The sequence below is a fragment of the Leucopleurus acutus genome (assembly GCF_964270905.1).
Source record: "Leucopleurus acutus genome assembly, chromosome: 13".
Lineage (NCBI taxonomy): Eukaryota > Metazoa > Chordata > Mammalia > Artiodactyla > Delphinidae > Leucopleurus > Leucopleurus acutus.
The window spans coordinates 55,664,705-55,687,882 of NC_139155.1; the positions used below are offsets into that span (position 1 = coordinate 55,664,705).

General features: G+C 41.8%; 1 protein-coding gene across 1 annotated transcript in view; it reads right to left on the reverse strand.

Annotated features, from left to right (window-relative positions):
* Nucleotides 1-1,206: 1,206 nt before the first annotated feature.
* MYOM1 (myomesin 1) overlaps nucleotides 1,207-23,178 on the reverse strand; it is a 161,178-nt gene continuing 139,206 nt past the window's right edge. Inside the window, exons 29-41 of the mRNA XM_082852834.1 lie at nucleotides 20,969-21,105; nucleotides 18,638-18,782; nucleotides 17,818-17,877; nucleotides 17,451-17,518; nucleotides 14,103-14,216; nucleotides 13,341-13,428; nucleotides 12,318-12,356; nucleotides 12,131-12,236; nucleotides 8,840-9,003; nucleotides 6,668-6,704; nucleotides 6,415-6,437; nucleotides 4,346-4,401; nucleotides 1,207-1,518 (exon numbers count right to left, since the gene is read on the reverse strand). Coding sequence (XP_082708960.1) covers nucleotides 1,225-1,518; nucleotides 4,346-4,401; nucleotides 6,415-6,437; nucleotides 6,668-6,704; nucleotides 8,840-9,003; nucleotides 12,131-12,236; nucleotides 12,318-12,356; nucleotides 13,341-13,428; nucleotides 14,103-14,216; nucleotides 17,451-17,518; nucleotides 17,818-17,877; nucleotides 18,638-18,782; nucleotides 20,969-21,105 — 1,331 coding nt within the window. The 3' untranslated portion in view covers nucleotides 1,207-1,224. The remainder of the gene's footprint in view (nucleotides 1,519-4,345; nucleotides 4,402-6,414; nucleotides 6,438-6,667; nucleotides 6,705-8,839; nucleotides 9,004-12,130; nucleotides 12,237-12,317; nucleotides 12,357-13,340; nucleotides 13,429-14,102; nucleotides 14,217-17,450; nucleotides 17,519-17,817; nucleotides 17,878-18,637; nucleotides 18,783-20,968; nucleotides 21,106-23,178) is intronic.

Sequence of the window (23,178 nt, forward strand, 5' to 3'; positions counted from 1 at the left end):
CCGGTGGTTGGCGTCAGGGCGATAGTGGGGGCTACAGTCAGGTGAGAGGCAAGTTGCAGTCCTGGTCTTTGCAAAGGAGAGGATGTGTAGGTGCCCCTCCAAACTGTGTGAGGGACTCTGTCGTCCCATCCCTGACCCTTGACAGGACGAAGGCAGGGGTGGCCTTCACAGTTACTCTTTTCCTCCTGTGTTGTGTGTGTGTGTGTGTGTGTTTGTGTGTGTGTGTGTGGTGGTTGGGGGTTAGGGGTAGGGGTGGGGAAGGCCCAAATTCCCTCAAGCAGAAACGCTGCCGCAAGGGGCAGGCCCCAGACCTGGCAGTTCTCTGAACTTAGAGTGACCATCCTGTAGTGTCTTTTATTCTCAGCTGTGGCCTTAGTCGCCAATTCTGGTGCTAGACGCCCCACGCTGTCTTATTATCCTCTGTTGACACATTACATTCGGTGACTCCGGGTATCTTAACAATGGAGGAGACCTGACAGATCGCCTGGTGAGCTACCAGATGCACAGTGACGGAGCAAGTTCACACCTCTGAACTTCAACCGACCTGGGATGCCTTATGTGATTGTGTTGTGAAGGCACTGCTTCAACCAAAAGGAATTTAAAATTCAGAAGACGTGTTACAAGAAGAGGCCAGAAAGGTCACCCAGCGGAGGCCACCCAGCTGGGCAGCTAAACCAGTAAGAAGGAGAGAAGCACTGACGGGGGAGTGGAGGGGTGTGAACTGTTTATTAGGACCCAGAGCTTCCAAATCGCCAGGCCGCCCACAGAACGCACACGGCTCTTGTTACAACACACGACACAGGCTGACTGACTTAATAGCTTGTCTCGTCTGACTGGATGCTGCCGCCTCACTGCGAACCAGGAGAACTGACTGCTGAGAGGCTGGCAGGTCCAGACGGCTCCACAGAACGTGTCTCCCGCCCCCGTTCAACGGCCCTCTGACTTTACCCTGCTCTTTGCCTTAAAACTGTTTCCTAATATTTGCGCTACCAATGTTATTTTCTTAACACAATTTGTAGGTAAAGAAAAACGATTAAAATGTCGTTAGTTGGTGCTTTCTTATATGAATAAAGATTTGACAATCCCCCCCGACCCCCAAAGCCAGCACAAAAATAGGGAGTAGGAAGCACGGAGAGTTCCTCGCGCTCAGCTCGAACCCTTCGCACACATGTAGCCCGAGGCAGTGCGGGGTGGCTCGCCCCCCTCGGCCCACTCGCCCTCCGGTCACTTGGCCTTCTTGTTGCCCTTCGGGCGCTCCTCGGCGACTGTCCTCGCCTCCTCCTCCGGGATGAACACGCTGACGGTGAAGTCGCTGGTCTCCGAGCCGTACTTGTTCTTCACGACCAGCCCATACTTGCCCGAGTCGGACGTTCTGACCCCGCTGATGGTGAAGTAGGCGGTCTTGCCGGCCTCGAACCTGAGGTTGCAGTGCTCGTCCGAGGCCAAGATCTTCTCGTTCTTCAGCCAGGAGACCTCCGGAGTCGGGTCTCCCCACACTATGCAGGTGAGGTTAAGCGCCTGGAAAACAGGTTTCATGAGAGGGGAGGAGATGTATCAGATTAACGATCCAACTTGAAGCGTCCTTCTGGGGGTCGGCCTGACCGGACGGAGGATAAACCTAAACCTCCCGGGCTGGGCTGCGTGTACCTGTGTGAGTTACAGTCTGAAATCACACCTCAGTAGGTTTCTTTGGGGCCTTGGCTTTCTGGCTTTGGGAACATTTATCGTCAAAGCCCCACAAAGGCATTTGCTTCCAGTTCCCATAAACACACAGATGCCTTTTTGCTCTAATGTGGCGTTTTGGACTCTGTCTCAGTAGAGAAATCTCCTCGTTGCCATGATCTCCACCTGCTTGCTTTTGCATTTCATTTGTGTCACTGGGCCCAGCAGCAGAATCCTAACAGCTGCTTCAGATAATGTGACTCATTTTCATATCCCATCTTCCTCATTTTATTTCTCCCCCCAAACCCACTCGAGCTGTTGCAGTTGCAGAGGTGCCCTGCCAGCATGTATTTGTAGTTCCTAATATTTTATTATATTACCAACTGTGCTGAAACCCTCTTATTTTAAAAGATCAATGTTTAGGCCTATAATTTTACTTTATATTTTTGTTGAAATATTTTTTAGATAATCATAGATTCATATACAGTATAAGAAATAACAGATTTTGTATATTCTTTACCCAGTTTCCCCCAATAGTAACATTTTACAAAACTACAGTATAATACCACAACCAGTACACTGACATTGACATAACAGATTTCCCCAGTTTTTCTTGTATTTGTGTGTGTTTAGTTCTATTCAATTCTATCACCTGTCTAGGTTCATGTATCCACAACCTCAGTCAAGATACAGAACCTTTCCATCCCCACAAGGATCCCTCCCGCTGTCCCTTTATAACCACGCCCACTTCTCCCTCCCAAGCTGTTCCTAACTCCTGGCAACCACTAATCTGTTTTCCATTTCTAAAACTTTATAATTTCCAAAGCATTATATAAATAGCATCATACAGTAATGTAACGTTTTGAGAGTGCCTTTTACACTGAGCATAATTCCTTGCAGATTCATCCAAGTTATTGCAGGTATCAATAGTTTGTCCCTTTCTATTGCTGAGAAGTGTGCCATGGTATGTATGTACCTGTAAGGGTCATCTGGGCTGTTTCCAGTGGGGGGCTATTATGAATAAAGCTGCTATGAACATTTGTGTACAGATTTTTATGTGAACATAAGTTTTAATTTCTCTGAGATAAATGCCCAGGAGTACAACTGCTGGGTCATATGGTAAATGTATATTTCATTTGTTTAAGAGATTGCCAAACTGTTTTCCCAAGTAGCTGTATAATTTTGGTCTACATTTCCACCAGCAATGTAGGACTGATGCAGTCTCTCTGCATCTTCACCAGCATTTGTTGTTGTCACTGTCTTTTTATTTTAGCAATTCTGATAGGTGTGTCATGATATTTCATTGTGGTTTTAATTTGCATTTTCCTGATGACCAAAGATGTTAAATTTACTTCACATTTTAAATTCCATTCTTGCATTTTTTTTCTTACCGAAGTCCAGAAATTATAAGGAAAAGAGCTAGGGCTCACCATATACAGGGAAAAGGACAGCCTTCTATCTAGAAGGACCTTATATGATCACTTGTTACCTCTTCTGTAAGAGTATCATTTAGAATTGGGTAGATATTAAGAAATTTGTTTTCTTCCCATGATTAATTAGCACTTCTGACTGAATTATTCTGCAAACACATTTCTGCAAGAAAAATATGACATTGAATTTATTTGAATCAAACTATCGACATTGAATTTATCCAAGCAGACCACGTGTATGTTCCGGGAAACTGTGATTTCGTGCATATTAAAACTTTTATCAAAACTAAACAAAACTCCCATGCACCTTAGGTGTCCAGGAAAACTCTTACCTGTACTATATATTTGAGTTATAGATCACGGGATGCTTTCACATACATTCTCTCTCTTAATTCTCACTACCACCCAGTGAGTTGAATATTTTGAACCTCATTAGGTGAAGAAAATGGAAAATAGAGTTTCAAAACAAAAGCAACCCTGTAGCAGTTGAGCTTAAAGTCAACTGTGGTCCTATTTTCCAGGCACGAAGAAACATAGCTGGATGAACTGACCTCTCATTTAAAGCATTAGATGTGCCCTGTTTATCATCATAGTCCCAGTCACCCATCATACATCTTCATTGCCCTTTGGAGGTGGGAAAAGATGTTGTTCCACTACAAACACCCCTCCTCCTGTGATTGGCATATTAAATTTGTTTTAATGAAACACAGGGATGAAGAAAGTGAATCCAGGTTAGAAATTACGTTCACTGCTCTTCAGAGAGATTCTTATGGATCCAAGAAATACCAGTTTAAAACCAAATGGAAATAAATCAGTTTTCAGCTGAGAAGGGGCCTGTAGAAATTCACAGAGCAGCACGTTTCCCTCCAAAGGTGAGGAATCTCATAGGTCAGCCCATTTTCTACTAGTGTGAGAGGTTGCTTCTTCAATTATGTTCATCACATAGTTATGACTGAACATTTTCTGCTTCTCCTGATGTTAAAGGGAAATCACTTCTGGAAAGAGACTAAGAGGTCTACATATACCCACATCAGACAAACGTGCATCCTGATGCTTGACCTATGAAACATTAAGCTGAGTGGAAAACTGACTGCATTTTGAACCTTGTGTGTGGCTATTCTGAAGTCAGGCGTAAGCAGCCGTGGCATGTGATGAAGATGGTAGGACGCATCTTAAAAGAAGGAACAAAGTCTGGGGCACTGGAACCCCTTCCTAGCGTGGTAGAATTGGGGACAGGAGTGCTCCATGCTTACCTTGCCCTCCTGGATGGTGACCACATCGGGGAGACCTCCCACTACCCGGGCGCGATCTGCAAGCACAGGCATCTCTGGTTAATCACTGAAACGACGAGCGCCAGCAATCACACGCACAAAGCCTCCCAGCGGGACTCATTTTCCCGTTTAGCTTCCCTCTCCTTGCAGTTATTTTATGCCTGCTTTCAATATGCAAAATAAGAAAATGATCCAGTAATTCTGAATGTTCTTCTTCTTCACACACGGGTGCCTCTATCTGTACCTGAAATATCAACTTGAGGTCACTCTGTTGTATCGAGATCTGCTCTGTAACTTTCCCGGCTATTCTCAGCCCTGGCTCTCCTGGAGGCAGAGCAGATCTTGGCCTCTTTCATGGGCTTCTCTCTGATTTGAAAAGGTTGCATAACCGGAGGCTGTGTGCCAGGGAGATCTGGAGGCTGGAGAAGATGTGGGCTTTCCTTGGGGCCTTCCCTAGAGAGCTCCCCTTCCTCATCTCCCGGGAGTTCTTGAGATGCTCTGCAGAGCTCCTGTCTATGGCTGAGGGGACAGGGGGTGGGAAGGGTGCTGAAATCCAGGGCTGACACCCCCCCTCCCCCGCAAGCCTTGTGCTGTGGGTGTGACTGCCTCGGCCCCGGGGACGGATACCTTTCTGTCACTCAGTCAACACTAACGCAGTAGCCGCCACCCTCTCATTTTCAGCCTACGTCAATGAATGTGTAACTCTACCTCCTTATTTCTATCAATACAATCCCTTCTCCAGTAAGTCAGGCCGAATCTTTGAATGAGTCTTAACTGCCTTCTCCTGCCGACTCCATTGCCCTTACACCACTTGTGGGCCCAGCCCATCACCTGGCCCCCTGCACCACCTGCCGTGTGGTATTAGGTGAGTCACGTCGCTGTGTGGACCTCAGTGTCCTCATCGGTGGGGCGGGGGGCTTGCGTTAAACCCATGGACATGAAGCTTCTAAACTCTGCTCCGTGGCATTGCTGGGATTCATCCTGACTCCACCGAAGATAATTCAGCTCTTACCTATTTTATATATTGGGAAGATTTTGTTTGAACTAAGTGTTCTATGCAAATGTTTAAGAACATGGAGCTAGAAGGGCTCTCAGGTCTCTTCCGGCTCTGAGCTGCTGTGGTCCAGAGACCTCTGGAAGGAGCATATGAAGCAGAGGGAGGGTCAGGCTCCTTGTCCACAAGAGAGTTCAAGAACGGGCGAGGCCTGGCTCTGGCTCTGACACGCTCCCATTGTGCCCGGTGCTGGCCTCGGCCTCACAAGCCCCGGGCAGGAGCAGGAGGGAGGAAGGAGGGGGAAGGAGGGAGGAAGGCCTTGCAGGTCAAAGGTGAAAAGTTCCCTTCTGAGTGACCAGGAGCCACTGACAGGTGGACAACTCCACTTCTCACTCTTCCTCCTGGTTCCCTTCCACCCAGCTCAGGGCCAACCCTACAACTTTAACCCTCATCAGTTTTCAGGTTCTGCTCCCACACTGAGAAAGAACCTGAGTTATCACGATGATTCGTCTGTGACTCCTGGGATCCTGTAGACTGAGTTCTAGAAATTTCTGTGTGAAGCACGGTTGAGAGAGGTCAGGAGTCAGCACAGTTTTAGGGACACAGGCTTGACTGCTGGGTCAGGGTCACTCAGCCTTATTTGGCCCCTCAGGAAAATGGGACTACTTGCTGGGGGACCAGCTATAGCGATTCACCTGATACCAAACCTACAAAGTTTCCTATTTTTTCTTCTCTTTAACATATATACATTTTTCTGACACCCGGCACCTGCTGCAAGCGATTAAAATCCTACTGTGTGATTTGCAGCCCAGAGGTGTTTCAAGTCAAGGCTGGGTGCCATTCTCACAGTGTAACCTGAGACCTTCTTTTCACAGACATTCTACTGAAGAGACTAAATGAAAACACATGCAGAACACCTAAGATTTAAAATATAGAGAGAGAAATGAAAGAAAAGGAAAAAAAATGCTTTCACTCTCCTACATCTGCAGTCATAACAGAAAAACAAAAGTTTTATTTTGAAACCACATCAGGAATAAACACGAAGGGGTTTACTTACTTTTCTCCACGATGGCAGCTTGTCTGTGGTTGAGAGAAACAAACACACACACAAACAAAGAAGGATTTTGTTTTAGTGTGACTTCAAAGTAGCCAACCTCGACTGCATTTCATGTTTTTGCTGCTCAACAAAGCGGCAGGAAATGCTGCTCAGACTGCGCTTGCCCGAATGAAAGACCCTCTGACAGCCAATGGGGAGCAGCGCGCATCAGAGACAGGAGTGCCCGTGGCATCGCTGGGAAAGAGGGACTTACTTTAATCTCTGGAATTCTTCAAAGGCTTCGTCGTACGCTTGAAGAGACAAAAAAGAGAAGTTAGAATTTTCTCTCCCAGAACTGGCCACACACAGGGGTCTATTAAAGCTCACATCCTTTAATAGACCAGTGTAGGGCAGTGTAAGCGGTCCAGACAAAATTCAGCTGGCTTTGAATGAGGCTGCGCCCGAGCGGTCCCTCTACAACTTGATGGGCTTAACAAGAGGAGCAAACACTTTCTAGGCAGAAAGCATGAAATAGTGGATTTTAGAAGCTCTCAATTCAGTGAGAAGCCTTCAACCCTCCAAATAGAAAGGGAAAGATTTGCTCTGCCGAAGATGAAGTGGAAAGAAAGGTCTGTTTCAAAAAATGATTGGTTGTCTATTAAGCATCCTGAGCATCAGAAAAGCTTTTCTCTCATTAAATCATCCCTCACGTCACAGCCTCCTAGCCGGACAGTTCTGTGGTCCTGCCCGTGCGTTTGCGGTAAAGGGCACGAGGAATTACTACGATCACAGTGCGGGCCAGTGTGGGCCTGAAGCGATGCTTGTACACTGTGCAGCAGACGAAAAATAAGACAGGGAGACAAGGAAATGAGAGCTATGGAGCTCTAAGATAATTATTTTTTTCCTGAGCCTGCGAGTAAGGCACTTGGAAGACTTCAGGCCATAAAGCTTCACTTTTAAATTTCTCTCACCTGATCTTTAAGCTCCTCTGTGGTCTGGGAATCACAACATTTTATGTCTAGAAAATATGTCCATAATACTAGTTTGCTCTCTTCTTTACAGAAGGGAAAAATAAGCGTAAAGCCAGGCTTAAAGTCTCTAGACCAGCTGGGCTAAGGCAGGCTAGTTGGGGCTGCTTTTCCTGCTCAGGCCACACTAGAAGGCGATGGGCACAGCTGAGCCAGTGTGTTTGGTGCCAGTGGCAACGCTGGTCAGACAATCCAGGACCTTTTTGCTTAAGGGGGATTTGAGGGCGGGGTAGTTAAATGAAGCAAATTTTAAATAAGTTTTGAATGTATCTGCCCACGTCTTGTCTCCCTTTTCTATTGTGTCTCCAAGTGTCAGATGGATCGCAGAAGCAATTCCCCATCACAATCTCTGCAGGCTGTGACTTGGGCACAGTGTGGCTGGGGGACCAAGTCCCTGGGGAGCTGCTCATCCCCACAGAGATCCTTCAGGGAGCCTTTCCAGTCATAAAGGGTGGGGGGGGGGGGAGGAGAGGGGTACTCAGCCCAAAACAACCCGGGGCAGGGTTGAAAGGCTGCTCTCTAAGTTGTGAATCTACTCTGAGGATGAAAACAGGAAGAGTCTTTGCACTTTAATATACGAAGCCGTAGAGGAAAAGTCAGCCCACAGTCTCCTTTGGTAACTTCATACAAACTCCTTCTTTCTTTAGGAAAGAGTAAGATGAGCAAAGTACCAGAAGAGGGAGAAATGGCACAGGGTTTTTAACTTTTTATTTGTGATTGTACATTTTTTAACTTTTAAAATTCTAATTCATAGCTGCATATCACCTTTCCTGTCTGTTCTTAGATGGAAAACTGCCTTCTGCATCTCATTACTTTCTTCTCCATGTCCCTATTCTTTCCAGAGCCCCTCATTCTCCCAAAAGGCTGAGAAATCTGAGGCCACTTACTAACTTCCCTCTGTTCCCCTCAATATTTACCTTTGCTTATTCACATTTACTCCTTTCTGGTTTCTGAAGAACAGGTATCCCTGCTCCTTCCCAAAGCCATTGCATTCACCTCTGCCCCGCAACTCCAAGCTTCTGTTCTTCAGAACCCTGAGACATCAATTATTCCCCATCATTCACATCTCCAATCCTTCCAAATCAACCGATTTCTTGGACTCTATGAACATGCTCGCTTTTCAGTCACCATAAAATGATCCTTTCTCAGTGTTTGTTCTTGCTCAATTGATTGTAAACCAACCTGCCCTTCTCTGTAAGCAGTGCTTTCTCTCCACGTTCACTGTCTCCACTTTACTTTTTACTGATTCTCCACTCATTGAATTTTTGCTTCTACCACCGTGGCTGAATTTAAACTGCTTTATTAAAATCTCCCATCATCTTCCAATAGTCAAGCGTAATGCCCTCTTATCACACTTCATTCTTTTTAAAATGCCCTCATCTCCACAGGAGGTTCCAACCTGCAGAATATCCGTTTACCTTGTCCAGAAAGATCCACTGTCTTCTGGTGTCCAGTTTTGCCATCAAAGAGCTCCATCACGTATTTCCCTTTGTCATTCGGAGTGGGCTCGTTGATCTGCAGCCAGATTTGCTCCCCGGTGACCCCACTCTTAACTCTGTCTGTGTACTTAATAGCAGTCCCGCTGTTTTTATCAAAAGAAAACATCGTAATCATTGGCTTTCATCCAGAGCTTATCTTTACTTTGTCTCTTCTTACTGAAGGTCTTACCATAAAGTTGTACAGACTTTGAAATAACATGGGATCGGCATATGTTCTTCTGCTTCAGAGAAATTATGGGCCCTGAATCACAGAGCGTGGATTCCAAGGCCTGGGGTGGGGGTCTGGCAGTCTGCATATTTCACTCCCAACAGCAGTCTGGGGCCCAGATTGTAGCACCAATACTTCTCAGGGGTATTAATTATCTTTGCTTCCACTCAGGTTTATCTGTAGGACTAAGGGAATCTTTAAAGTGAGAAGGGCAAAGTCCATATTATATTACTGCATATTTCATGCAGATGGTCCGTGGCTATAAATGGGATTTTACAGGCTAGTTAAAAACAGACCTAAAGAGGTTCATTTGGGGCTGACATCTATTGACACACATGGTTACAAAGCTATTTAAAACAAAAGTAAACGTGCACTCAGTAGTACAGCCAAGAATAAATGAAAAGTAGAGCTGCTGTCAGAATGAATGAGGCACTTTCTCTGACCCTGGATGTGAGTTTCCCCATATTCTATAGTAGGTCACCAGCATACCCATGCATTGTATTCTTTACAAGAGAATAAAAGCAAATAGAACCCTTTCATCTGACAGTCTAGAAATGCTACTGTTACAGATGAAGTAAGAGGAAGGCAGAGGTAGTGTACTCTCAATGATGTTAAAATAAACTCTATGAAGAGTTTGTAAACGTGAGGAAGTAAGAAAAAAAAAGCAGTATACAAAACTACTTTATTATGGTAACAATTATGCATAAAGACCGGAAGGAAGTACCCCAAAATGTTCATACTATGGCTAGGAAAACCATGGATGATACCATAGTATAAACTCTTTCTAAGTTGTAATATGATATTAAATATATTTTCTAAAACATGTATTATGTTTGTGGTTGTAATAAACAAAATGAACTTAAAAAAATAAAACCCAAAAAATCTCCACCAAAAAAATTTCAGACTTCAAATAAATATTCAGCATTTTTCTTATATACTACATTCTTTAAAAGATATTAAAATTAAAATGCCATAAAATGTAGGGTAAAGGAACCCATCTGTACACATAGACGTTAGCCTGAGCAATACAGTATATGTCTTAGAGAGTTAGAAAGACAGATAGTCCTCAGCTTTGCTAATGGTAAGTCTGTCTGAGTTCTTTCATCTCTAGCTAATATGCATAGTAGTACCTTTAATAGGTGCTAGGTTTGTAAAGCACTTCACGGTTCACAAAATGCCATTCATTCTCTCATTGGGTCCATCAGTGTTATGAGCTAGAACAGGTATTATTGCTCCTATTTTATATGAGAGAAACCTGGGATTCAGAAAATTAGATGACTTATCTAAGATCCAAGGGAAGACAGGAGCAAAGTGAAGATCCAAACCCGTTTCAAGGTTTTTTTCCTCATCACACCACACACTTACATAAAGACAGGGAAGACAACCAGTCCTTGGTTCCTGACCTTTTAACAGGCACACATGTGTGTGCACACAAAACACGCATTTAGCTGACTAGACCAAACAAAGTTTATGTCTTGTTACTCTGGGAGCAGTTTCCTCAAAACCCAATGTTCTAATTTTTTTGAACATGTATTCTTTTAGAGATGATGTAAAGCCTTTTGATTGATGATTCAATTAATTTATCATCTCATTCTTCAGAGGGATATATTAGAATGTCCTAGATGTCACGGAGGAATTTCCTAGAATTTGATCTATTTTAACTTATAATTACTTTCCTAAAATGTATTCTGAAAGAAATAGAACAAAGGCATGAAACTCCAAGCATTCAAAGTGGAATTTCACTTGTTCTCATTTTTTTTTAAAGAACTCAGGGAATTATTAGTAATGATAATAAATGTAATAAAATACTATTCTAAAACAGTGAAGTCATTTTAGAGAAAACACAAATGACTGTTTTGTGGGACCCAGCTCTGCTTAAATGTTCAGTCTAGACTTTTAATGCAACTTGAACCCGGGGTACTGCCGTGATGGGGCAGGGGCTCTGGAGCCAGGCTGCCTGGGCTCAGCCCTCCACCTGTCACATAGCTGTGTGACCTCAGGCAAGTCACCTCCCTGAGTCTGAGCTTCCTAGTCGCTAAAGTGAGAAGAACCTACTTCGTAGAGTTTGAATATTAAATGAATTCACACATCTAAAGGGCCTGGAGCAGTGCCCAGCGTATTGTAAATGTCCACTGAAGGGAAGATCCTCCCAGGGATGCCACGGCGACCTCCTCCTCAGTGAGGCTCACAAGGACTTCGGGAACTGGCATCTGCTGCATCCCAAGAGTGGACTAAAGGGACATGTTTCTTTGGCAGACTGCTGTCCTCTTTCAGCTCAGGAAATTTCAAGGAAGCACAGAGATCAAGGACCCTGGTGACGGTATAAGTGGGAGACCTGGTTTGACTAAGAAACCTACTTTAGCTCTTGGAATCCCCAAGGAAAGCTTGAGTGAAATCCCTCTATAACTGCGCGAAGGAAGCCTGGATTAGAACAGATCTTCAGGCCCAATCCAGTTCAAATACACATTCCCAAAGTCATCTTGAGATCTCCAAAACCTTCCAAGGAAACATGCTAGTACCCACTCTGCCAACTGCTATGAACAACAACGATGATAAACTCGGGCACTGCTCTAGATCAGGCTTGTTGGGTCATTGGCCATTAATTCATACAACAGGAAATCTGGTGCAATGCTGCCTCAGTTTTGTTCCAGAGCACAGCGTGGCGTAGGAGTGTGTAGAAAGATGGAATAAGAATCTGGCAAAGCATGACTGTACGGAGACAGAGGTCACGTTACTGAGGCGTCTACGAGTTATGATACGTCCCAGATCACAAAGACAGAGGCTTTAAGCCATCGCTGGCCTCACCATGTACGTGCTGAGGGAGAGTGCTAACCTCACACTAAAGGGATGGGCTGGTGCTTCTGTCCTACACTCATCAACACCAGACCCGAGAAGTAAGAAGACGCCTTACCTGAGAGGAACAGAGGGTTGTTGTTTTTCCCAGTCCTTCCCCTGAGTGGAGAAAGAATTTCTACACAGCATTTACGTTGTTATTTACTTACTTGTGGGACCAGTTAACTTTCAGATCATCCACGTAGTAAGTAACAAGAGAGTACAGCCGGATGCCCTCAACTGTGCTCTGGATCTTCAGGTCTGTTGCAGACAAAGCTGCAAGAAGAAAACACATTATTTCAAACACCTGTAAGCCCATCCTGGAGAAGAATGAAGCACTGCCCTGTGAGAACTTACCTATTGTTTTACATACTTCAGCCATCAGTTCTTTAAAGGCTGTGGATAGAGATTCACAAACAAAGTTTTAGCATAAAAATGCTCAATGTCAAGTCACATCTCAAACTGTTAGTCACACTTGCTCTCAAAAACATCCAGTCACAAGGTGAATTTATTGACCAATTGGTAACAAAGAACTTAATTTTTATCAAGTTTCAAAAGATTCCTGCTCTTATTTTGATATTTTTGCTCCCTTGAATTCTTTGTAACTGTCACCATGTTTACATTCTAGAGAAAGAGCCACAATGAGATTTCCAGGAAGCTTCTTGGATTTCGGATTCTCATCTTCCTAAGTCCCAGGAAGGCTTCATTTACATTAGAGGAAGTGTTCTTATCTGTGTCATCAATTCATGATGAATAACCATCTAGGTCCCCTGGTATTTCTCAGCCAATAAACACATTTAGTCCTGCCTCCACAAGGAGTAGGAAGGGAAATCAAAGGCATACTTCTGCTGTTCGTTATCAACGTTGTTAAAGATCTTGTTCAGGAACAAAACTGGAAATGTGGGCATCCCATGTAGGTTTTCGTTATCATGATAGAATTGTCCTCAGTAGTCTCTGGAAAATGGAAGTTGCTTTCTTGCTCTGCTATTAACTGAGAGGCTTCGAGTTTCATATATAATCTTTCTTGCCACCTTTTAGAGAGTGGACTCTTTTGAGACATGCTTTCATGGTAGTTTTTGATCCTGGAACATTTTTCATAGGGTTGAAATAAAAATGATGATTTATATTGAAAACAGACCTCTCGTGGATTGTGGACTATAAATTCTCTGAGGATCAAAACTATACTTCCGATTTCAAGGAAGACTAAAAGTGAAGTATTTTTTAATAAAACAGTAGTTCGCTCAGCTGGAAGGGCAATTAAAACAAAATCTGTGGGCAAAAGATCAACATGACTTCAATCATTCAGCTCAGCCTCACTCAGAATTCTGGTCACCTGTATACAGAACACACAGAATGGACCCCAGCAGTGGGTGGACTGACCTTCATCCACAAGCTTCAATCTGCTCTTATCTTTTCCTCTGTCGTCTTTCAGGATAACTTCATAAATCCCAGCATCTTTCTTTGAAAACTAAGGGGGGAATAGATATACCACATTACAACTTATTGTAGCCTCAGAATATGGTGTTTGCCTCTTTCAGGCCCTGAGATTTATAGAACTGCCATCAAAACACACTGAACAAGCATCCAGCCATGAGAGCAACGAACAGTTCGCACGTGAACTATCCATCATAACCTGACCAGCCAGCAGTCCTGAGTTTTCACCCTCTAAGGCTACAATTGATTTGAGGCTTAAAGTCCTTATCTTTTACTCTGCCTTCATATTAAAAACTAATGAGCACATGTATTTGAAAGGCATGCTCTTTTAGACAAAAAGTAGATAAAAATCTATACTTAAGTGAATACTATGATCGTCTCTGTGCCTTTAGGGAACAAGTTATCATGAGGCTTAAGAGCAAACAAAGAAGGATCCACTTAACTGTCCTGCCACTCACCCATCCATGAAAAAAACTAGCTCAGAGAGGCAAGAATTGTGGTGTCCAGCCAACATTGTTTGGATATCTGACAAATCCTTGCCTATCACAAGGTGAGAGAAGCCTTTGTGTCCTTACAGCTGGCTTTTGGGATGACATCAGGGCAGGGATCTTTGCCCGGGGCTAAGGAACACATAATCTAGTCTCTGTATTTTAGAAGAATGTAGGGTACAGAACTAATACATTACATTTTATACTTATAGTCACCTACCTCTGTTATAAGGAGGGTACATATACCGTCCTTAAAGTCATGCTTTTCATCCACTGATATCTCCCTTTCATCTTTATACCACACAATATGAGTCTCCTTCTTAATATTTGCCACCTAGAAGAAAAACTGTAGTTATACTTCTCGAAATAAGGGAATGCTACTCTTATGAAACTAAATAATTCTCAGTGTAGCACTGGATATAAGAAAAAGCATAGATTTCTAGAGGAATCAATTGAAAGCTATTTTAACTGATAAAGAGTTTAAAATAAAATGGATACAAAAGAATAAACCTAAATCAATAGCATCTTTATTTCCAGCAGAAAAAAAGTTGTCTTTAAAATCACCTGGTGGACAAGAAAACATAGAAACATACATACTAACATACAGAATTAAGTAAAAATAAAAATTTGAAAACCAAAGGAAGATAAATCCCATCAGATTAAAATATAGTCTGTGTCACAAAAACAAATGACTTTATCAAAGTATCAGAATGAGTAAGCCCCAATCTATGGCTAAATATATTTTAAAAGGTAAATGAAGCTTTGTAAATAAATGTGGAAAGGAAATATGTTTAAAATTATTTAATTAAAAAATTTTCCAGTTTTATTGAGATATAATTGATATAATATTGTATAAGTTTAGGGTATACAACATAATGATTTGATATATGCATATATTGTGAAATGATTAACACAGTGAGTTCAGTTAGCAGCCATCAAGTATGGTTTAATAAATTAATTGCTTGGCAATTTTTAGAAACTCATTTAGATCCAATATCCACACATCGTATCATAAATTTCAAATGGGCAAAATGACTTCATACGATTAAAGGGATTTTAAGCTTTATCTACAATGCTTGAACTTTCTATGAAGAAGAGTATATTCATGTATTTCTTGTGTAATTAAAATTATATGAAAAAGTAAAGACTTCATACAAATCAAGAAAACAATCTCAAAGACCCCACTACATAATTGGACAAATGTATGTATGATTTCCCAAAGAGAAAATATAATTACAGAACAAACACATGAAGAAAATGTCTGATCTCATTAAAGACAAGGAAATGTAAGTTTCAAAAAAGAAAAAAAAAATCTCAGCTAATACATCAACATAAGAACTAACACTGGTAACTGCAGTGAAACCAGAACACACAAACGTTCTTTATAATCCTGTAAACTGGTTCCTGGGTTGTAACTGTGTTACTAGGCAACATTGCTTATGATAAACATGCCCCGCAGATGGGAAAGCTACCACTGGACTGGGCGGGACTAGAAATGGACTCCGTGGCTTTGGGCTTCCCTGAATATACTCTTGTTATTCGGACATGATCCCTGCGGGGACCCTGGAAGCTCTGCTTGGGGTGTTGTTACAAGAGGTATTGGCCCCTTGGGGCACGAGGGATTTTTTTTCTTTAAAGCCATGGCATTTCCTGCACCTGCCCAAAGTGGAGCTTGTCTCCTTGCACCTGAGCTGTCACCTGTGGGTGGTGAAGGGAGTGATTCCTGATGTGGACTCCTGCAGGACAGGAGTGCCCAGCATGGCCCTGTAGGCAAGCTGGGGTTCTTGTCCATATTCTTTTGAGTAGACTAGCTCCAAGTGGGGCCCATGGTAGTCTCAGAGTCTGAATGTTTGGCTGCACATACTCCATCAACTCTAATGCAATATGTAAATTGCTAAATGTACATAAATTGCTATAATAATGAAACAAAGAACTGTGGGAGGACAGAGGAAGGTTCATTTTACCCAGACTGAGAAGGGGGAGGCTTTACAGAGGAGATGACTGAGTTGGGCCTTGAAAAAGGATCGTGTCAGAGAAGCTGAAAGAAGAAGGCCATTCGAAGTCATGAATACATAACGAATGAATATTCAGAACCTACTTCTAGGCTCCTGTGGTTGGTCAGGATCTGGGTAAGGGGCTGATTCTCTTGAGGAAAACCTTCAAAATAGGGCTGCAGAACTCACTTCCCAGAAGCCTAGTGCAATAGGAAGCACAGAAAGAAGGACGCACGGACGTGGGGGCCCCTGAGGAAGGGATGGTTTCTGGGGAGGGCAGTGTGAGGAAAAAGTAAGTAGAGGCATGCAGCTGTGGACAGTCAGGAGGAGAGAGAGGCGCTGCGGGTTTTAGCTGCTGCCTGAGAAAGTGTTTTTCAAGAAGCTCTGCCATTTCCTACGAGGCTAAAATCCAGCACTGGTTTTTCCTATACATTTCTGGTAGACCGCTGTTTCTTTGAATTTGTCAGATTTAGCAAAGACTGGAGTATTTGCGTTCTGGCTTTTATAATGACAGCTACGTGCGAAACGCCAAATCTGTGCATCTGCTTTGGGGTCACTGTCCACCACCACAGCCTTCACACTCCAACCTCACCCAGCAGTTCTTATCCAAAAACGTTTGATGACTCACGGAGCTGCACACCATACACTCAGGTACATGATAATTTAGAATGTGATGTGGAACTTTTTTTTCCTAAATGTTTCAAAGGCCTAATAAGATAATTGGTTGTGAGCTGCAAACTCTTTACCAGACCTCTCCCCTCAAGGGAGCACAGGGGTTTCAGAAGCAGCAGCAGAGCTGCCCAAGACTCGAAGGTACTGTTGTGCAAGTCACACAATTTAGATTTTAAAAAATTGCCAAACTTCCACAGAAACACAGTGTGGCTGGAATGATTCTGGAATAGATCTACCACTTAGAATGCAACGAAGATGATGAGAGATTCTCCTGAGATTAATAACTGAAAAAGAGTTGGTGGGTGTGGTTAGTGAGGGACGAGCAAGCAGAGCACAGAGGCTTTTCAGGGCAGTGAAAACGCTCTGTATGATACTATAAGGACAGGTACATGTTTTTACACGCTTGTCCAAACTCATGGAATGTACAACTCCAAGAGTGCACGCTAATGTAAGCTATGGATTTTGGGTAATGATGTGTCCATGTAGGTTCATCAGTTGTAACAAATGTACCACTTTGGTGGGAATGTTGATAATGAGCGAGGCTATGTGTATATAGGGACAGGGGTGTATGGGAAATCTCTGCACCTTCCCTTCAAATTTGCTGTGAACATAAAACTGCTCTAAAAAAAGTGGTCTTAATTTAAAAAAAAAGGAGACTCTGTCCTTATTAAATAGGGCATGAGTAATGAATAAAAACTATCATCTTGACTTCCCATATTTTTATGTTGTTTTATTTTAAATATTTCTTACCAACCAACAGTAACATTGAACAGTAAAGGCACGTCACTTATCATTTTGGTGCAAATAGAGGAGATAAAAAGTTGATCTTCCTTTTCTTCTCACATTCTATTTTATCTTTATTTCCCTTGTATCAAATTATTAGAAATTTATCTACTTCTTACCTTGCATTTCAATAGTACATTACATTCACCAGTCACTTCCCAGCTCAAATACTCAGCGAAATGTGGACCTATAAAATTTTAATAATATCAGCAATCAGCAATATTAATCATGAATGCAAAATTCCAAGCTCATTCTTAAATTCTAAGGTGATTTACATCTAAAGGGAAATTTTAAAAATTCAAGATTTAGTTTTTAAATATTTTAAACGGATACATATTTAATAATAAATATTTTTTCAATTATTTTTATTAACCAGGGCATTATTAACATAAGCAATAATATTCATTTAATTTGTTACGGAAATAATCTTGGAATATTTTGTTCAAGAAATTGAAGCTTTTCTCTTTATTCACTGCCTATGTTTACCTTGTTTCCTGATAAATTCTTGACGCTGGAATTCAGCTTCTTTCTGGAGCTTTTTATAAACTGAAAATTGAAAAATGAGGAAATATGAAATTGAGTTGAGTGGTATACACGTACATGCCAGTCACTGCGTTAAGTGATTTATATTCGTTGTTATAACACTCATACACCATGACCACCCTATTTGTTTTCAGTATTCATAGATGAAGAAAAAGGCTTAGAAAGGTTAAGAAACTTGTTCAAGGTCATGAAGTCAGGAAATAGTGAAACAGCTTTGGCGATTGCAAATGTAGAGACCTGGCCAGCCTTTCCATTGCTTTACCAAATATCACATTTTAAATCTTGGTGATTTCCACACCGGCTTATGACAGCTGTCATACAACCTAGTTCTAATGGATAATCCTCCATTAGATTTGGCATCCTCTACTCTTGCATGTTTATCTTCTTCATTTAAGTAATTTAAAGTAGGTACACATTATAAGATAGTATCGTAGTTTTGTTTCTGAGACATAATACTGTCTTGGTTGTATTGCAATATCCTTCACTGGAGAATTTTAGTAATAAATACTTGTTTATATATGAGATAATTTAAGTGCGGTATTGCCTGTGGGCCAGTGATAACTTTGGTGTCCTTTTAAATCAACTTTCAATTTTATGAAATGAAATACTATGGAAAGTATTAATTGCAAATTGCACTTTGAACATTGGAATCTAATCAAGAAATAATTTTTACTTCCTCCCACATGGTCACTTTCGTGCGATGGCGTATTTGCATTGAAGGGAGTAGCAAAATCTTCCAGATAATGTTTCACAGAACACTTACCATCTCCAATGAGAACAAGAGTAGAATGGCCAGTTGCTCTTCCATCTTGAACCTGGAAAGTATATGTGCCCTCATCCTCATCCTGCAGCTTTTCCATAAACATCTCAATTATACCAGTGTTTCGGTCAATATGCATCTTATATTTCTTCAATGTGACAAGTAAAAGAGAGAAATAAGTGAGATAGATAGGATGACAATAAGCCATATAAAATAAACACACAAACTCCAAAGTATCATAATTTAATAGTTTCTTGTTAACATTATTTTAAGTGAGCAAAGTTTCAAAATCTTGTACACAGAAAAAGGAAAATATTATGTGGAATATATGATGTTGACCAGAACTGATTACTAAAAGTCTGACGTTTAGTTCTTTAAACATAAACTTTTGTTACCCCAAATCACAAAATGTTATCAAAAAGTTGATTTTAGATTCTCATTTTTCTTTCCAGATTACATTATTTTCAATTAACAGAATAATGCAACAACTATAAGCAACATGAGAGAAGTGTTTGTCTCAATCATTGCTATACCCCTGGCATGTAGCACAAGCATGGCTGCATATAGCAGCCAATGTAGCACAAGCATGTAGCACAAGCATGGCTGCATATAGCAGCCAATTAATAAACATCTGCTGAATTAATACACGGATAAAAATGCTTCTAAAGCACTGGAAGCCCATTTGCTCTTAATGAACAGAAATTGCCCTGCTAGACTGTGCTTATTTTATCATCTTCCTCAAGCAACATTTTTTTCAATGTAAAGATAAGTCTTAGTCCTTGGGCTTCCAAGCTCAAGTTCCATAACAGATCTGAACAATGAAGTTTTCCTATAAAATGCCACAGAATGAAGGCTCAGGTCTGGGATCAACTCTGTGGTACAATTCATGCCCTGGAGTTTCCCCTGCAGGGAGCCAGTCTTCAACAGAGACCCCGTTTTGGATTAGCTTGCCCCATACCTTGGCTTGTGTCCCTCATTCCTACCCCTGAGAGTAACCCCATAAACCACTTGAAGGAGAAACTCTATTTCAGACTCTCCTAGGGAACCTGACCTAAGACGGTAATTTCCACCCAGTGAAATAGTATGATTAGAACCAATTGCAATGACAATAAACTGCTCTTCAAGTTCTGTGTGTGTGTGTATGTGTGTGTGTGTGTGCATGCGCCACATGCGTGTGTGAACACATGAAGGGGAGTGCCTCTACACACTTGGGCACAAGTGTTCCCTCAATGGCTGTGGTGGCAGTGATGCCAGCAAGGCTCTTCCTTCCTCTCCACTGGCCAGATGGTGATCATCACTGTGGATGAGAACATTTTGAAAACAGGGAGATGGGCCACAGTGGACCCATGTGTGACTTGTTCCTGCTCTCACACAGTTACTACATGAGTTGAAAAGTAATATACTGCGTATTCTTCTGCTATTCATGTTACTCATTCTCCCTCTAACTAATGAATCCTCAAATATTTTTTAAAAACACATTTTGATGAAAGGGGAACAGGTTGTTAATCATGGCCACAAACCACACCTCTCCCCCATCTTTTTAGTCTCCCATTTACACCCATGAGAAGACAGGTATGAGACAGGGCCCCTAAACCCAAGTTCTTCAGTACCACCAGGCACAAGCCTGATGCTGGCTCTACTGATGTCTGGGGAAGACAGATAAAGTGCACATGTTGTAACTCTAACTATAGAAACTATGTTTACATTAAAAGCAAAGAAATAGTAAATATGATATACATAATCACCTATGTAAATAATACACAAACTGACATACACACATAGAAGTATAGAAAAAGACCAAAAGTATATATTAATATGTATATCAAAAAGTTGTAAGAATTTGTGGTTTGTCTCTTCTGAGTCTTTAAAGTTTTTACAATAAGGATGAATTGTATTTTTAATCAGAAAAGCAATAAGATTTTTTTTTACACTTTTTTCTGAGCCATTAGAACAATTCTTCCATATGAAGAACCAAGACGCCACTGGAGTCTCTGGTGTGAGTATCTGTGTTCAGGCAAGGGTTCTGGCCCCTCTGCCTTCAGTTTTTTTCATAGGTGACCAACTTCCTGATTTGCCTGAGACAGTTTTGTTTGATGACTGTTATCCTGGAAAAATTATTACTAGCATCTTCTTTCATTCTCAAAAGTATCCTAGTTTTGGATAATATGATATAATCAATCTATATTTTCTTCCACACTTTTCACATGTGAAATGATTTAAACCCCCTCACCCCACGTCCAGTGGTTTTCTTAACAACTTATCTGCATTCTAATAGGGGTTTCCCAGCACATTCTACAATGATATGTTTAGAAATCTAAAAAGTGTAAAACCTACCGGCCCTTCAAAAATTTCCTTGTCGTTAAATATGTAGTTGACTTTGGCGTTGCCAGACAGCTTCTCAGCCTGCATCCAAAACCGGACCTGGCCTTTCTCCAAAATTTCAACTGCCAACTCTGATTTAACTGGGACAGCTATGAAAAATAAAAATAAGAGTAGTAGTTATATTGGTAACCATTTGTACTGATACAGACTTTTCCAACAAAGGAAAAACAATGGAAGTGCTGATGTAGCACCTTGCTTCTTTCAGTGAGAGCACTGTAGGGAAAGTTTGATTTTGAGGGACGGTAGAACTGTGTTCTAATCCTGACTGTCATAGATGTCTTAACTATAAAAGTGAGGAAGATGAACTGACCTCCCACGGTCCTTCAGCTAACCTCTGTGACTCTCTACTGTGGCTTTGGTTAGCTTTATTTAGGGACAATAACAAAGTATGATGAAAAGAGTCTTGAGCTGGCCCCAGTAGTTCAAGGTCAGCTACTAACAAACTGTGATGTGAGGCAGTTCACTTTGCATCTCTAGGTCTCACTTGACTCATAGTAAATGGATGGAATTGAACTGAATGTCCTAATTGACCAGGATATTTTCCTGCTCTAATATTCTAAGATTTAATTACTTCAAAATATTTTGAAAAAGAGTTCAATTTGATTTTTTTCCAACAATTTAACTCACTTTGGAGGTTTTTAAAAATGTTTTTAAAAATGAATCTTAAGGGCTTCCCTGGTGGCGCAGTGGTTGAGAGTCCGCCTGCCGATGCAGGGGACACGGGTTTGTGCCCCGGTCCGGGAAGATCCCACATGCCGCAGAGCGGCTGGTCCCGTGAGCCGTGGCCGCTGAGCCTGCGCGTCCGGAACCTGTGCTCCGCAACGGGAGAGGCCACAACAGTGAGAGGTCTACGTACCGCAAAAAAAAAAAAAAAAAAAAAAAGAACCTTAAGAAAGAATTAATTTTGACTACATATATAAGATGAACCAGCTTGTCATTTAAACCCTATCCATCCCAATGGTATACCTGTTGATTTAAGTTCTTAGATCAAGCAAAATTTTTCAGATGCAAATAAGCAAGTCATTATCAAGAAGCTATATTAAAATATAGCGTGGCTTGCTTCACATAGAAAGTAAGGAACCGTGTGATATCTCTGATTTACACCTGTATCACTTAAGCCATTTGAACATGAGTGAAATTTTTTAAAAGTTGGCTGACATCTCTCGAAGCCTGTTTCTAAATTTCTTGTAACTTGAAAATGTTCTCTACAAAGCCTCCTCCAAGCCAACAGATCTGTATCAGAGGTGGCTCCTGGGCATCCTCTGTGGAACAAGATGCTTGTTTCTCAAAGTTCTGTAGTCCTTCACTTCTGTTAGGGGAAATCACCCTTTGCTTTCTCTCAACTATTCTTAAATATATCTCAAAATTTTAGCTATGCTACATTTTAAATTAGAAGCTTTAATTATAAGCTTGGTATAAAGTTGTATGAAATGTACATTAATGTTTTTTGTATTTATCCTAAAACTACCCTTTTCAAACTTCAAGGGATGCCTTTCCTTTGCACTATTCCATATTCATTGTGAAACTCAGTTATAGAGTCATTCCATGCAGAGCTGAAAGGAGGCTCAGACATCACCTACTGAGGGTGTCCCCTGTGAACAGAGAAGGGCCACACCTTGATCAAGGACAGTTATCTACCCCTAAAACCTTGTGCTCCTCACCTGCTAACAAGGCCACCAGAAGTGAATATGGTACCAGAATACACTGAGCCCCTGTGAATAATGACCGCTGCTCGAGAAAGGAGTTCTCTTTCTCCCCTGATTTTACTGATGATGAAACTCAGCCTCGGGAAAGCTTAGTAACATATCTGGGTAGCAGAGCTGAGACCAGGGTTGTTCCCTCTATTCTGTGCTCTTATGGTCCTGGCCATCCACTCTGAAGAACACTAGTGGTTTTCTAGTAAGAGCAGATCAGCAACAGACCCCAGGGCAGTGACAGCAGAGGCTAAGTTTTCTCCCTACAGGATGTTCCTGCTTGCTACAAGTTAAGTCTTGAGGGGAATAGAGAGTAGGATCTCTTCCAGAAACATCTGGAAATCTCACTCTAGGGAATCTAATACCTGAGTGACGCAGTTACTAAGAAGCTCAGCGTGGCGGCAGTGGGGAGGGGACACACTCCCACGCTCTCCTGGAAGCCTCCAGATCCCTTAATGTTCACGGTCC